At 38.9% G+C, this 16,518-nt stretch overlaps 1 protein-coding gene across 3 annotated transcripts in view; it reads left to right on the top strand.

The window, feature by feature from the left end:
- The first annotated feature begins 442 nt into the window (after positions 1 to 442).
- MYH8 (myosin heavy chain 8) overlaps positions 443 to 16,518 on the top strand; it is a 30,191-nt gene continuing 14,115 nt past the window's right edge. The window contains exons 1-20 of one of the 3 annotated variants that reach the window (XM_032140038.2): positions 443 to 652; positions 1,642 to 1,785; positions 1,871 to 2,027; positions 4,964 to 4,991; positions 5,091 to 5,199; positions 5,287 to 5,379; positions 5,506 to 5,569; positions 6,197 to 6,295; positions 6,378 to 6,481; positions 6,633 to 6,771; positions 7,946 to 8,064; positions 8,155 to 8,304; positions 9,728 to 9,898; positions 11,099 to 11,408; positions 11,523 to 11,590; positions 13,700 to 13,787; positions 13,872 to 13,989; positions 14,282 to 14,405; positions 14,502 to 14,638; positions 16,080 to 16,335. In XM_032140038.2, coding sequence (XP_031995929.1) covers positions 443 to 652; positions 1,642 to 1,785; positions 1,871 to 2,027; positions 4,964 to 4,991; positions 5,091 to 5,199; positions 5,287 to 5,379; positions 5,506 to 5,569; positions 6,197 to 6,295; positions 6,378 to 6,481; positions 6,633 to 6,771; positions 7,946 to 8,064; positions 8,155 to 8,304; positions 9,728 to 9,898; positions 11,099 to 11,408; positions 11,523 to 11,590; positions 13,700 to 13,787; positions 13,872 to 13,989; positions 14,282 to 14,405; positions 14,502 to 14,638; positions 16,080 to 16,335 — 2,688 coding nt within the window. Of the gene's footprint in view, positions 653 to 1,641; positions 1,786 to 1,870; positions 2,028 to 4,963; positions 4,992 to 5,090; positions 5,200 to 5,286; positions 5,380 to 5,505; positions 5,570 to 6,196; positions 6,296 to 6,377; positions 6,482 to 6,632; positions 6,772 to 7,945; positions 8,065 to 8,154; positions 8,305 to 9,727; positions 9,899 to 11,098; positions 11,420 to 11,522; positions 11,591 to 13,699; positions 13,788 to 13,871; positions 13,990 to 14,281; positions 14,406 to 14,501; positions 14,639 to 16,079; positions 16,336 to 16,518 lie in introns of all 3 variants that reach the window. The other 2 variants (XM_032140037.1, XM_032140039.1) reach the window with 2 other exon arrangements.

Here is a 16,518-nt window from a genome sequence, read left to right as displayed (position 1 = left end):
TTCATTTGAACAAGACAAACTTTCCTTTCTCACGATATGATTGTCCTGGCATATGGCATAGACAAACATTATGCAGAAAGAGGAGAGGGAATTAAATAATGACAGTTGCTATAAAACAATCCATCAATAGTTTTAGCTGTAGAGGTTTCATTCTAATTCAATTGTGGGTACCCTATCCCTGAGGATCAAGATATGTGACCTGGAAAGGAAATTCACAGTCCTAAAAATGAAATCTCAAATTACAGTCTCACTCCAAACTTGTCCTTTAGACTATGTTAGAACACTGGGGAGTGCCAGTTTGGAGGAATAGTTACAGCACAGGCTATGTTCAACATTTCTCTCATTTCAAATCCTAATCACATTTGTGACTTCTGCTTTTTATTTCTCTCTCTCCCGTTTCTTTCCTCCCTAGGCAGAATCCTTTGCTAAATAAATTGCAGCCATGAGTGCAAGCTCGGACGCTGAGATGGCTGTTTTTGGCGAAGCTGCTCCCTATCTTCGAAAATCGGAAAAGGAGCGGATTGAGGCCCAAAACAAGCCGTTTGATGCTAAAACATCTGTCTTTGTGGCGGAGCCCAAGGAATCCTATGTGAAGAGCACTATACAAAGCAAAGAAGGAGGGAAGATAACTGTAAAGACTGAAGGTGGAGCAGTAAGTGAAAACAGGGAGAAAATACTCCCCATTTTATTTCTTGGTTCAAAAGTTGAAGCCTAACTTACTGGGAATCTCCAAGCCTGTTGCCAATGCAAACACCCTTCTAGTCAGTGTAGAGACACCAGATGTGGAAGGCAAAAGGAATTCACAGCAGTAACTTCATGTCTTCCCTTCCCAACTTCGCACAGGACCTCACCCCACTATGTATGGCCTTCACCATTTCCCTTCAATTCCCCACTTCCTAGTCTGAATCTCCAAACTTGAGAGAAATGAAAACAAGCTCCTTCTATCAGAAGTTAAATATTTACTTAGTTAAATAATGTATTAATATCCCCATTACTTCCAAAAAAACGAAGTTTCTTTATGAATGAAAGAAAAAAATAAAAATTTAGCTTATTAAAATAAGAATAAAAGGATATAAACTGATAAATCTGGGATAAGAGAATGTGGGAGGAAAAAAATCTTTTAAAAAGATAGTGTCCCAGCTCATCATAGGAAACAGGTTTTCTTAACATTAAACTCTGAAATGAATATATTTCATGCCTTTTTTAAGAGGGCATTAAATAATATAATGAGAAGTATGTGTGATTATAGTTTTGTACCAAAATATACAGGCAAACATAAACCCTACCTCCAACCATTAAAACAAATTTGGTCTCGGCCAGGTGCAGTGGCTCACACCTGTAATCCCAGCACTTTGGGAGGCTGAGGCAGGTGGATCACCTGAGATCAGGAGTTCGAGACCAGCCTGGCCAACATGGCGAAACCCCGTTCCTACTAAAAATACAAAAATTAGCTGGGCATGGTGATGGGCACTTGCAATCCCAGCTACTTGGGAGGCTGAGGCAGGAGAATCGCTTGAAGCAGGAAGGCAGAGGTTGCAGTGGGCTGAGATCGCGTTACTGCACCCCAGCCTGGGCAACAAAAGCAAAACTCTATCTCAAACAAACAAACAAAAACGAACTGGTTTCTTGCTTACTCACCAGACTCTAACTGTCAGGGAAGACCAAGTCTTCCCTATGAACCCTCCAAAATTTGACAAAATTGAGGACATGGCCATGATGACTCATCTACACGAGCCTGGAGTGCTGTACAACCTCAAAGAGCGCTATGCAGCCTGGATGATCTACGTGAGTGTCTGTAAACACCTTTTTATTTCATGTCTCTCTCTGAGTAAAAACGAGATCCAAATGATAAATGTTCTGATCTTCCCAGACCTACTCAGGCCTCTTCTGTGTCACCGTCAACCCCTACAAGTGGCTGCCAGTGTACAAGCCCGAGGTAGTGGCTGCCTACAGAGGCAAAAAGCGCCAGGAGGCCCCGCCCCACATCTTCTCCATCTCTGACAATGCCTATCAGTTCATGTTGACTGGTGAGTGAGTGAGGCATCTATTTACAGAAATGTGTAAATAGAATCTTTGTGGAACAGATAGACCTCTTCCAAGCCTCATTTTATTATAATAATACATTCTAGCCACATGGGGCTTTACCGTTTTCAAAAAAACTTTCACAGCTGTGACATCTTATGCTCTTCCCAGCAGCTACCTCCATTTTACAGATGAGTAAAGTGAAGCTCACTGAATTCACTGTCCTTCCCAAGCTAACACAGACAGTTAAGTGGGAGCCTAGCTGAAACAATTACTAGACCACTGTAAACATATTTATTGTTTTCCATATTTTTTTACTTTCCAATTTGGATAGAAAAAAATGTTCAAATAGACTTTTTAAAAATACCCAGGCTCACAGCAATTAACAAAAAGAGTTATCAGCCACAGCTGGAAAACTTTGTGAATTCTTATGTTTATTTTTGAATGACACAGCTAATATTGCCAGCCTTTAAGGGTAAAACATGAGTAAAGAAAGCTAAGATTTTCCCCCCAAAGATTTGAAGCACTTTCCTATTTCAACGAAAGGAAAAAATCTTTTCTGAGAAAAATGTTTAAATTGTATCAAAATCTGTTACTCCTGCCTTACCAAGACATAAACAATCAGCTTTGATATGCATTATAGGCCCAAATACAGCATTAAAACCTTTTATTGTCACACACCAAATGCACTGCCTTTGGAAATACTTTCTATTCCTGAGCTTCCTGCTGTTCCATGGAATTTTGGAAACTAAGGTGTTTTTTCTTTCTTTTTGGTTTGTTTTTTTGCACTTGTTTTTAAATTGGCTTTTCAAGGGGCAGAATAAAGAGGAAGGGATAAAACAGGCATCTCCCATTACAAATTGGCCATCAATTCTACAAGGATTCTATGCCAGTAAACTGTTCTTTGATTGTCAACAGAAGCTAACTACCTCCCAGAAATTATCCAAACGCTGGCTCATTTCAGAGGTTTTAATACTCAACAGCTGCATTTACGCAGCTATGTACACCACCCCTGTCCTCCCACTCAGCAAGCTCCCCGCTCCCCAGGGTTTGGGGCTGCTCCAAATTCAAGGTTACTTATGGCTCCCAAACATGATTTTTGTACAAAATGGTGCAGAGCTCTAGCCTTTGAGCTGGTGAATGTTATTTTAGCATTGCCAAGAGACCAGAACACTGTTTTCTTATCTGTGCTCCCACTAGATGTGATATAATCTTCCACGGTTTTGCTTATACTAGAAAACAAATCTATCTGAATAGGATGCAAAATCTGCATCAACTTCCCTGAAGAGAAGGCTAAAGTTTTCTAAAGTCTATGTCTATATCTACATCTAAATAACATCCAGATTTGTATCTATTTTCCCTCAATAGATTTTTAGGTTTTAGAATTCTCTAAAATCTATAATCTAACACTATAGAATTAGAGATTTAACAAATCAGCAAATTGATATAAATACAACATATCAGTCACATAATTAGTGACATTTGTTATTATTTAGAAATGCACATAAGATTAAAAGGAAAATAAAAGCAGATGAACACAAATATTCACAATTCCAGACCCCTTCCTTATTTAGTATTGCCAGAAGTCAAATTAATGACATCAAAAGCTGGGAAGAGGCCAGGAGGATATATTTGACCTTAACTAGCTATATACTTAATATTAGAAAAGTCACTTCCTCCTTTAGAGGTCTCGGTTTCTTTATGCCTTAAATGTAAGAGTTGGCCTAAGCAATTTCTAAGATCTTTTATGACTTGAAAATTCTGTAATTCTAATTGAAGTATCTATAAATAAAATTATAAGATGTCTGGGATTTTCTTTAAAATAATTCAGTGAGCTTGGGATGGGGTATAGATGATATAAAATTGGCCAAATGTTAATAGCCATTGCATCTGTATGATGGGCATATGGAGACTCATTATATTATTGTCTCTACTTTTGTATATGTTTGAATTTTCCATAATAAATGTTTTAAAAATTAATCAAATATGTACCTTACACTCATTAGGATGTTTACTATCAAATAATCAGAAAATAACAAATTTTGACAAGAACTGCGGAAATTAGAACTCTTGTGCACTGTTGTGATCATGTAAAATGATTCAGCCACTGTGGAAACAGTACGGTAGTTCCTCAACAAATTAGAAATAGAATTACAGTATGATCCAGCAATTCCACTTCTGAGTATATACCCAAAAGAACTGGAAGCAGGGTCTGGAAGAGACGTTTGTACAACTATGTTAATAGCAGCATTATTTACAATAGCAAAAACATGGAAGCAACCCAAGTGTCCATCAACAGCTGAATGGATAAGCAAAATGTGATATATACATGCAACAAGATATCCTGCTTTTAAAAGGAAAGAAATTCTGACATATGCTAAAATATGAATGAACCTTGAGGACATCATGCTGAGTGAAATAAGCCTGTCACAAAAAGACAAATACTCTGTGATTCCTCTTACATGAGGTACCTAGAGTAGTCAAATTCACAGAGGCAGAAAGTAGAATGGTGGGTGCCAGGGAATGGGAGGAGTAGGAGATGGGGAGTTAAGAGTTTAAGGGACACAGAGTTTCAGTTTGACAAGATGAAAAGAGTTACGGAGATGAAGGGTGGTGATGATTTTACAACTTTATGAATGTACTTATGGCCAGTGATCTCTACACTTAAAAATGGTTAAGACGGTAAATTTTATGTTATGTGTATCTTACCAAAATTAAGAATTAATAAATACAAAAAGGAATAGATGATTCTTTGCTCTCATTTTCACAAATTTTACAGTGAGAAGCAATTGGCTATTCTGGAGGATAAACACAAAACCAAAACCAAAGGTGACATCTTCAAAAAGTTAAAAAGAACAAGCTGTGTTTGATCTGAACTGATTCAATACTCTTCATATTGAATATGCATTTTTTTAACTGATGATTTTGAATTCTTTCACAGATCGAGAGAACCAGTCCATCCTGATCACGTATGTGATATTTTTTTTCTCTGATTTGCAAGGATTGTCTTAGATGTTGACAATGCAGGCCATAGTTCTCTGATCTCTTCTCTGATTTCTGTTTGACAGTGGAGAATCTGGTGCCGGAAAGACTGTGAACACCAAGCGTGTCATCCAATACTTTGCAACAATTGCAGTTACTGGAGAGAAGAAGAAGGATGAATCTGGCAAAATGCAGGTAGGTCTGGTAGCCAGAGTCAAAGCCTCTGTCAAGGCTCTCAAACATCTGGAGTCCCAGATGTGAGAACTGCTCCTTCCTTTGCAGGGGACTCTGGAAGATCAAATCATCAGCGCCAATCCCCTACTGGAGGCCTTTGGGAATGCCAAAACCGTGAGGAATGACAACTCCTCTCGCTTTGTGAGTCTCTTGGTCACAAAGGGGTCTACTCAACCCCTAACTTCCAGAGTAGCCATGTCTGAATTATTATTTCAGTTGCATCTCTCTTTGTGTTTCAGTTTTCTAATACTAAATATTCTTTTCAAGGGTAAATTCATTAGAATCCACTTTGGTACTACGGGGAAGCTGGCATCTGCTGATATAGAAACATGTGAGTAACAGGACCATTAAAAATCAAAACAGAGACAAGTGATTTCATTTGCAGGGATATTTTGCCACCCTTGCTGTGCATGAAGCCTGTTAAAAGGGTAGTCTGCTGCCAGTACTGCCTGTAAGCTAATGCTAGGCTTACCCATAATCCACTGAGTGCTCCCTTTATCTCAATCTCAGACTTGATGGTTCTGTAACACATCCTAGAGAAATTCCTGCCTCAGAAGCAACTATGGTTTTTTTCCAGGACAAAAACTGGGCTACCTATGGGTTTCCAATACATCTCTGTGGTTTGCTCCTGATCTGAGTTTTGGTAGATGTTTCCAAGGTAGCCCATCACCACAGAGTGAATCCTAGGTGATCCAAAAAAGGAGAGGATATTAGGGATCAACTAAAATACAGAGGTCATGGATCCTTCATGTGAAAAATATATTTGTCCTAGAGCAGGTATGCTTCAGTTGCTGCTCTTAGACAGTGAGAATCACTGTCCATCTGCAATTGGTCATCAAGTTGAAATCTCACTGGAGCCAAATGTAATGCCCCAAATTTGACCAAAGACGTGAGGTTCATTTACTATCTCAGAAGCATTGATACTTTTTTCTAACTCAGTATCTATTTCCTTCTCCAGATCTTTTAGAAAAGTCCAGAGTTACTTTCCAGCTAAAGGCAGAAAGAAGCTATCATATTTTTTATCAGATCACTTCCAATAAGAAGCCAGATCTAATTGGTAAGAACTTAAAGTCATACATGGAAGTTTTTTTATTAACAATGTCTAATGTAAAATGTATGCCCTGAATTCTGTGACCCAGAAATGCTCCTGATCACCACCAACCCATACGACTATGCCTTCGTCAGTCAGGGGGAGATCACAGTTCCCAGTATTGATGACCAAGAAGAGTTGATGGCCACTGATGTAAGTCAAACACACAAATTCAAAAAATCCATTACGTATGGAAATGACAACAGGAACCTACTATAGGTGTGGTTACCTTAGGATGTGTATAAATTCTCTTATAAGTTAGTCTCTTCAGCCCTAACCTTTGTCCTCTCATTTCTCCTGGTAGAGTGCCATTGACATCCTGGGCTTCACTCCTGAAGAGAAAGTGTCCATCTATAAACTCACAGGGGCTGTGATGCATTATGGGAACATGAAATTCAAGCAAAAGCAGCGTGAGGAGCAAGCTGAGCCAGATGGCACAGAAGGTACCAAATGAAACTTTATCTGGGTTTAATGAGAGAATGTAGCAAAAAAAAAAAAAAAAAATCCTATTTTACACTCACATCTCCTTTGTGGCTGGGCTTGTGACTTGTGAAGGGCATATACACTTTTACACACACTGCATGCTTTCCTCACCCCCTCCCTTCCTTACATCTCCATGTCTCCATCATTTCCATCCAGCCCAAATAAGTCACAAACAAACCCCAGTAGCCACTTATAAGCACAAACTATGAGATAGAATGAGGTATAATAGTGCTCTTGGTTGGCCTTGGCAATGAAGGTGGGTATATGAGATAACTGTAGACTGCTCTATTTCAGCACTAGATAGGAAGACCCTAGGAACTGACAGCAGAGAATCTGCCCAAATACAGGGTTGGGGAGAAAGATACCCCTAGAGTCATCTGTAAGCACGTGTGTATTGTCTGTATATAAATCTATAGACAATATAGGCAGCAAGTAAGATTTAAAAAAAGGAATTGAGAAAAAAGATCATATATTCTACGTATGGAAAGAACACGCAATATACAGAATCTACCACAGAAAGATAGTTATTGCTCCTTAAAGCCTTTCCTGACCACCTCGAATTGACATTTTTTCTTCTTCCTCTAAACATTTCATCAGTTACTGGTGTACCTGACATGTGGCATTTATTTACATTATAGTCACCACAGAATTTTAGAAAGGGACTCTGTAGGAATCACCCAGTAAAATTTAATCTCCACATTTTTAGATAAAGAAATTAATCCAGCAAGGTTTAATAGGGAGGTGAAAAACTAAGATAAGAATCAAAATATTCTGACTTTTACCCTCTCTAACAGTGAATATTTATCTTATCCTTCCAACTACACCTGATGTGTCTTAAAAACAGGGACTATGGCTTTTACTCATAAAAAACTGCAAGACAGCAATAAATACTACGTATGTTTACGGCTGATGAAAAATTTCTTAAAAACTACTTGTAATAAATCACTAAAGGTCAGTATAACCAACCATTTACTGGCAACCACATGGTCTAAGGTTAGAGAACCTCATTTGGCCTTTTATAGAATTATTTAAGCTTTTTATTTAAATAATAAATTGAATTGGAGAAAAATGGAAAGATCAGGTAAAAGAAGATATCCTTCATGAAATAACATGTCCTGAACTGTGTCTCTGCAGTCGCTGACAAGGCGGCCTATCTCCAGAGTCTGAACTCTGCAGACCTACTCAAAGCCCTCTGCTACCCTAGGGTCAAGGTTGGCAATGAGTATGTCACCAAAGGCCAGACAGTGCAGCAGGTAAGTGCATGACCTCAATGAATCACACACATCTCAGGCCTTCATGGCATGTCTTTAACAACACCAACAAACATTACTCTATCTGTGAAGGTGTACAACGCAGTGGGTGCTCTGGCCAAAGCTGTCTACGAGAAGATGTTCCTGTGGATGGTCACCCGCATCAACCAGCAGCTGGACACCAAGCAGCCCAGGCAGTACTTTATCGGGGTCTTGGACATTGCTGGCTTTGAAATATTTGATGTGAGTTATCTTAACAAGAATTAAGAAGGAGGCAACTGTGGGCTTTGATATATTAGGTATTATCATTATTCATCCACATTTATAGTGTCCATATTACTTGCTCCAACACTGCACCTAGAACAAAGGTAATCTCCAAAATAGGAGATAACATAATGTACTACTAATAATAGCTAACACTCACTGGGCCAGCAGTGTACACTAGGGACTTCAAAATGTTACCTAATTTAATCTTCAAAACAACCCAAGGAGTAGCTAATATTCCCTCAACTTACATAGAAGAAACTGAGATGCAGGGAAATCAAAACACTAGCTAAAGATCCCACAGGTGCATAAGACAAATCCAGGACAGCAACCCAGATCTACAGCATTTGATCCATACACAAGGCTTCTTCATAGAGAAGAAAAGGCCCAAAGGTAGAAGCCTAGAACAGATGATAGTCTGTCTCTCCTCTTCCAGATTCATCTTACATAAACTATTTTACCTCCAGGGCATCAGTTCATCATCTATAAAATAAAAGAGTAAATTATTACAAAGACTCTTTTGGATCTTCAACTGCAATACTATATCAGGTCCCTGCTTTCACATACCTGACAAGGGGGATTTGCTAAATGTCTGATATAAAGAGAGGAGAAATTACCCTAATGATTTCACTTTATACATCAAGACCTTTATATTAAAGGTCTTAAGATCAGCTTTCCTTAATAATATAACAGCCAAAGGTGAAAATGTGAACTTTATTTTGAACTGGAGAGTGGGAGTGGTGAAAGAAGTGAGGCTTTCCAATCAACTCCTTTCCCTTTTACCTTTGAATCGAAACCATAACACAGGACCATGGTTGAACTTTTAAAGTATATTCTTGCCCATGCAATCTTAGAGGAGAAAAGGTAAATTCTACCAGAACTCTTGTTCTAACATTGATATCTGGGACCCTCAACAATGCCTGGAATTCGTGAGAAAGGCTCGTGTGAATAATGATTTTTTTTTTTTTTTTTGAGACAGGGTCTCGCCCAGCTGCCCAGGCTGGAGTGCAGTGGTGCGATCTCGGCTCACTGCAACCTCCACCTCCAGGGTTCAAGCAATTTTCCTGCCTCAGCCTCCCGAGTAGCTGGGACTATAGATGCATGCCACCACACCCAGCTAATTTTTTGTATTTTCAGTAGAGACAGGGTTTCACCATGTTGGCCAGGATGGTCTCAATCTCTTGACCTCGTGATCCACCCACCCCGGCCTCCCAAAGTGCTGGGATTACAGGTGTGAGCCACTGCGCCCGGCCAATGATCATTTTTTGAAGGGACAACAGTTAGTTTTAATTGTATCTCATTACTACATTCCACATTTTTTCAATAAAAGAATTTTTTCAGTAATGAATTTTACTACTATAAAAACTCATTTGATGTTGGAAATCTCTATTATTTTGTGTAGTTTAACAGCCTGGAGCAGCTGTGCATCAATTTCACCAATGAGAAACTGCAACAGTTTTTCAACCACCACATGTTCGTCCTGGAGCAGGAGGAGTACAAGAAGGAAGGCATCGAGTGGACGTTCATTGACTTTGGGATGGACCTGGCTGCCTGCATCGAGCTCATTGAGAAGGTCGGTTTGGTTTCCAAAGAAGGGCAGACTGTGAGGATCACCTTCCAGAAATCTTAAGCAATTCTAGAAAGTATTGCCATAATCTCACATGGTTTGTGATCTGAACAAATTGGAAAATTACTATTTAGAAATTACTTCCTCTTTTTAACTTTTACATAAGAAAGATCTGACAGTGTTTACTTTTACTCTATTCTAACCATTCTTATTCTGATACTGGATCAAATCCAACTTTAACACGGCACTGAAAACTCTATGTGAGATGTTCTGCTTTACTACAACTACTATCCTCATTAGTTCTTGATCTATCTCCATTATGATCCATGATGTCCACAATAAAAATATTTTTCTATATAAAAATTAATGCACACATCACACAGTGCTTTCATAAAAGCTAATCTGTTCAAATTCAAGAAGTCAAACTGCATATGCTACTTCATAATCTATTTTATTTATTTATTTATTTATTTATTTATTTATTTATTTATTGAGACAGGGCCTCACTCTGTAGCCCCAGCTGAAGTGCAGTGGTACAATCACAGCTCACTGAAGCCTCAACCCCGAGGCTCAAGCGATCCTCTCACCTCAGCCTCCCGAGTAGCTGAGACCACAGGCATGTGCCACTATGCTTGGCTAATTTTTGTATTCTTTGTAGAGATGGTGTTTTGCCATGTTGCCCAAGCTGGTCTTGAACTCTTGAGTTCAAGTGATCCTCCTGTCTTGGCCTCCCAAAGTGTTGGGATTACAGGCGTGAGCCTCTGTGCTCGGCCTATAATCTATTTTAAAGAAATTAAATACCCAAAATATCTTAAATAAAATTTGGTTGTTTATACTGGTTAATTACTGCATAGAGTCAACATCATAAGTCAGTAAGCTCTTTTCATAGCGAAGAAAAACTCTGACAATCGATTTATTCACTGAATAGGGAAAAAGTGTGATAATACATAACATTTTAACATGCAGTGTTGAGGAAGTTTGTATCCAGCTATTCTTTTAATTGAAAGTAATGCTACAGATTGAATGTGAGAAGAACAGTGGAAAAGTCATTCTAGTGATAACAAGGGACTTCTTTGAGCTGTGACCCTGGTTTATTTCATACATATATTTAATTGGGGTGCTCATAATTCAATCAAATGACAGCCATCGTGTCTCTATCTTTTGAGAGAAGTTAGGTTGACACCAATGTTACTTTTCTGAATTCAGCCACTGGGTATCTTCTCCATCCTGGAAGAGGAGTGCATGTTCCCTAAGGCAACGGACACCTCCTTCAAGAACAAGCTGTATGACCAGCACCTGGGCAAGTCTGCCAACTTCCAGAAGCCCAAGGTGGTCAAAGGCAAGGCTGAGGCCCACTTCTCTCTGATTCACTATGCTGGCACTGTGGACTACAACATTACTGGCTGGCTGGACAAAAATAAGGACCCCCTGAATGACACTGTGGTTGGGCTGTACCAGAAGTCTGCAATGAAGACTCTAGCCAGTCTCTTTTCCACATATGCTAGTGCTGAAGCAGGTACTTTCTGTGTCCTTAATCTAAATTAAATCCATTTTCACATAATATTATAATACATGTTCATATAAGCCTCTGGTATTCTATTCTTATTGATGGGTTTTCTTTTTACCTCAGACAGCAGCGCGAAGAAAGGTGCTAAGAAAAAGGGCTCTTCTTTCCAGACTGTGTCTGCCCTTTTCAGGGTAAAGTACAAATTTAATTTGAAATATCTACTCAGTTTCTATGAATTATCATAATTAAGGATTTAGAAAAAATTATGAGGCAATAAAATGTTAATAGGAATCACTTCAAATATCAGCTCTCGTCAGAGTATAGCCAAAGAAATACTACTCCTGTAGGAATGGATGCTTTACCCATTATTCCTTATTATGATTATCTAATGTATTCAGGATTGCCAAAATGTCCTTAGAAACTTTCTCATTATATAATGAGGCTGATTTCTAAAGAAGTATAGCTAAACTTCAAAGCTGTCCCTGTGGAAGGCCATATTCTTATTCCACTTTGAATGTTGCCCTTTGAAAATGTTCCTGAGTTCCTCTTTGAGAATGAGCCTCAGATACACTCTTTATGACATCTTTTACCAAAACATATCTTTGTCCTCTGAGGTGAATTTAATTTTTCATTACAGCTGAAAATCATCTAAAGCCAAGCCCAGTGATTTAAATGGATCATTAAGATACGAAATATCTCTTGAGATTAAAGAATAATAATTTCACTACAAAGTAATGTGATTTTCCTATGTAGCTTAAAAACTGGTTCTTATATATGGACTAATAATGGCTTTTTAATCGAAATGTGTATGGCTAAGTCTCATTCCTCATAAAACTAAAATACAGACATGACATACGACCTATGATCTAAACAAGAAAACTACTCTTGTTCTTTTTCTTTCTCACAACCAATTTGCATTATCTTACCAAACAGACTTTTGTTTTGTCAACTTGTTTTCAAAATTAGGAACTCATATTACTTATTTTCTTCATTTCCTAATGGTTAACTGAGATGTGGAGAAAAAAATCTGCCTTCTTGGCCGGGCGCGGTGGCTCACGCCTGTAATCCCAGCACTTTGGGAGGCCAAGGTGGGCAGATCACAAGGTCAGGAATTCAACACCAGCCTGGCCAATACAGTGAAACCCCATCTTTACTAAAAATATAAAAATTAGCCGGGCGTAGCAGTGCGCACCTGTAGTCCCAGCTACTCGGGAGGCTGAGGCAGAAGAATCACTTGTACCCAGGAGGCAGAGGTTGCAGTGGACCGAGATTGCACCACTGTACTCCAGCCTGGGCAACAGAGCAAGATTCTGTCAAAAAAAAAAAAAAATCTGCCTTCTTAAGAGTATATCTACTCTCGGGTACCCAACACCCACCAACCCAAGGTTATATAGTTTCATAATTTTATTTTATTTTTATTTATTTTTTTAATTTTTTTTTCGAGACAGGGTCTTGCTCTGTCACCCAGGCCGTAGTGCAGTGACACGATCTCAGCTCACTGCAAACTCCGCCTCCCGGGTTCAAGTAATTCTCCTGCCTCAGCCTCCCAAGTAGCTGGTATTACAGGCACCCGTCACCACACCTGGCTAATTTTTGTATTTTTAGTGGAGATGGGGTTTCACTATGTTGCCCAGGCTGGTCTCCAACTCCTGACCTCGTGATCTGCCCACTTTGGCCTCCCAAGGTGCTGGGATTACAGGCGTGAGCCACCATGCCTGGCCAGTTTCACAATTTTAGATTCTTCAAAAACCAAAACAAAACAAGAGGTTAAGAGGTCCCAGGGAATATTACACTCAAGGAAGGAAAGGCAAAAGTTAGGACAATTGCTAACTTAGATTACCACTGTAAACTGCTACTGTGAAAATTATTAGCACTGAGAGAGATGAAAGAGACCTCACAAACAATCTCAACTATTCTTAGATAATGCCCAGAGAAACAAAAGGGATTTTATACAGTCAGGCAATTCATTAGTGGCATAGCAAAGCCATCATGTTTTGTCTTGTGATTCTCGGTTGAGAACCCTTCCTAGTACATCACAAGGTTACTGAATTGCAATTTGTTTATAAGACAGATCCCTCGTGTTACAAAGGAGTACCCTGGAGATGTGCATTCCTTCCAAGCACTTTGGCCTTTTTGTTATTTGGCAGGCTAGAACTCTTGAGACCCTCAAAATACAGAGCAATTGAAGCCTCATAGATGCATGCCTAGTAGTTAAAGGACTGTCTAGGTTCATTCCACATAATTACAAAAAACAACCTGAAATAGAACTTTTTCATCAAGTCCTTTGTCTGGTTTTCTAGGAAAATTTAAATAAATTGATGACAAATCTGAGGAGCACACACCCTCACTTCGTACGGTGTATCATTCCCAATGAAACCAAAACTCCTGGTAAGACATAGAGAGTGAGATAATCAAACAGGCACAGGTTTGAAAATTAAATGCCCAGTAATAAGTACTGCTCTATATTTTTAGGGGCAATGGAACATGAACTTGTGTTGCACCAGCTGAGGTGTAATGGTGTGCTGGAAGGCATCCGCATCTGTAGGAAAGGATTCCCAAGCAGAATCTTATATGGTGATTTCAAACAAAGGTCAGTCTTCTTTGTTGTATTTCATTAACACTGTGAATTAGTATATATTAAAAAATTAAGAAGTCGAATAATATAGCCTTGTGGTAGTAGGATAATACAACAGGTTAGAAGGATAACAGGAAGCAGGCATGCAACAGAAAATCATATTGTTTTACTATCTGTCCTTAAACTGCAGTTGGATTTTCTACTTTTATTTCTACTCTCAGATGTTTTTTGATATTTCTTTTTGGTGTCATTTTGTTGGCATGTGGTCACATTTTCCTAACCATTCTTTCTTTCTTTAACTGAGCAGATACAAGGTTTTAAATGCAAGTGCTATTCCAGAGGGACAGTTCATTGACAGCAAGAAGGCTTCTGAGAAACTTCTTGCATCTATTGATATTGATCATACTCAATATAAATTTGGACATACCAAGGTATATCATTATTTATTTACACCTGATCCAAGTACCTTCTGCCATTTCTGCATCTCCTGCAGTATGGAGATGATTTGTGACTCTCTCTTTCTCCAGGTTTTCTTCAAAGCTGGACTTCTGGGTCTTCTGGAAGAAATGAGAGATGAAAAATTAGCCCAAATTATAACAAGAACACAAGCTGTCTGTAGGGGATTCCTAATGAGGGTAGAATATCAGAAGATGTTGCAAAGGAGGTAACAATCATTTAGAATATCAAAACTATAAGGTCCCTTAAGGACTATCAATCAGTCTTCTTCATTCATTAATTCTTCCATTTGGTGGCTAATAGTTCCTCTCACCCAATTCAGAACTCACTCCTACAACACAGCCACCTTTGCTTCAGCTCTCACACTTGGATTCCCTTCAAAACTTCTCTCCTACCTCCAGTCATCTCACATACAGCCACAGGAATAGTTTGCAGTAAGCAGTATTTTCATCAAGCCAGTTTCTTGCTTGCCTGTCAAGGCCCTCTCTATTCCCCACCTCATCTATCATTTCCAACCACACAGCCTTTTCCAGCCAGGCTAAACAATTTGCTTATCTACTATTCTCTCATTTGCTTATCTTCTTATCTCATGTCTCCCCTCATCCTAATTTACCTATTTACCAATTTAAAACTTTAATTTCCCCTTTCTGTAACTAATCTCACCCAGTTTATCTACCCAACACTACTGCATTCCCGCTACTTACACACACACTGTGCATTCATTTTCCTCATCTGTAATCATTTAGGCCTGCACTGGAAGTGTTCCCGAGTCTTTCCCATGTGTGAACGTTATGGTTTGTGTCAAGGTATCTGCTTTCACAGAGTTATAAGTCTTAAAAACTGGACCTATAGAGACAGAATTTCCATTTTAACAAGCTTGAAGAAACATACACATTGCTACAAGGTAGTCAAACCTAGCCAGTCTATGGCTATAGTTTGTAGTAGGGGTACCTTTTATTACTATTTTTCACTTTATTTCAATAAAATAAATTTTAGAACTCAACAGATGCTGAATGCCTTGCAAATACTAACAATCCAATTAATCAGTTAAGACTGAGGCACTTGAAAGAATTTGAGATAAGCCAGTGTATTATCTGAAGAAGCTAGCAAAAAAAGTTTATAGAGTGGATAATTCAGTGTTGTTCAAAATAAGAGGAGCAACTTCAAGGAAGAGATGACAAATCATTCGCTCAGTTTAGGTGGGCCATTCAGAAGGCAACCTATGTCATTTCAGTTCTCATCCGTATGCCCACAGACAGGCAGCACAATCAACATGCAATCACCATGCCCACTCTCAAATACTAATACTGTCATATGTCAAATGGTATGTGCTGATCATACATTCGAAATATTCACCCCTGAAGTCACTCTCTTTGCTAGTTTGATAGGGATTGAGAACACAGAAGATCTGTTCAATATGAACAGTACTCATATTAGCAAAGTGGTTATACTGAGGGCTACTGACCATGAGTGTGAGCGCGAGAATGTGTGTTCACGTGTGTGTGTGTGTAAAGCCTGAATATAATATATAGAGAATGTGACATTTATTTGTGAGGGGCATTCATTAAAAGGGAAATTTGTGTGTGATAAGTAACAATAACATTGGCTCTAATGGATCAGTCTACACTGATATTTTCACGTCATCGCAGAGAAGCACTTTTCTGCATCCAGTATAATGTCCGTGCCTTCATGAACGTCAAGCACTGGCCCTGGATGAAACTCTTTTTCAAGATTAAGCCCCTCCTCAAGAGTGCAGAGACTGAGAAAGAGATGGCCACCATGAAGGAAGAATTCCAGAAAACCAAAGATGAACTCGCCAAATCAGAGGCAAAAAGGAAGGAGCTAGAGGAAAAAATGGTCACTCTCTTAAAAGAGAAAAATGACCTGCAACTCCAGGTTCAATCTGTGAGTACTCCATATTCTGAATGCACCATGTTACGGAAGCCTTTTTGAAACACACATATACTTTGGATTTACAAATGATCTCTACTTGAAAAAAAATCTCAAGTTGCTGTTTTTAATACCTCATTTATCTTTTAATATTCTATGGGGAAGAAAAGGCACAATTATTTCCAAGTTACAATGGGA

This window comes from Hylobates moloch, unplaced genomic scaffold (assembly GCF_009828535.3).
Source record: "Hylobates moloch isolate HMO894 unplaced genomic scaffold, HMol_V3 SCAFFOLD_19, whole genome shotgun sequence".
Taxonomy (NCBI): domain Eukaryota; kingdom Metazoa; phylum Chordata; class Mammalia; order Primates; family Hylobatidae; genus Hylobates; species Hylobates moloch.
This window is presented reverse-complemented; position numbering and strand designations above follow the sequence as displayed.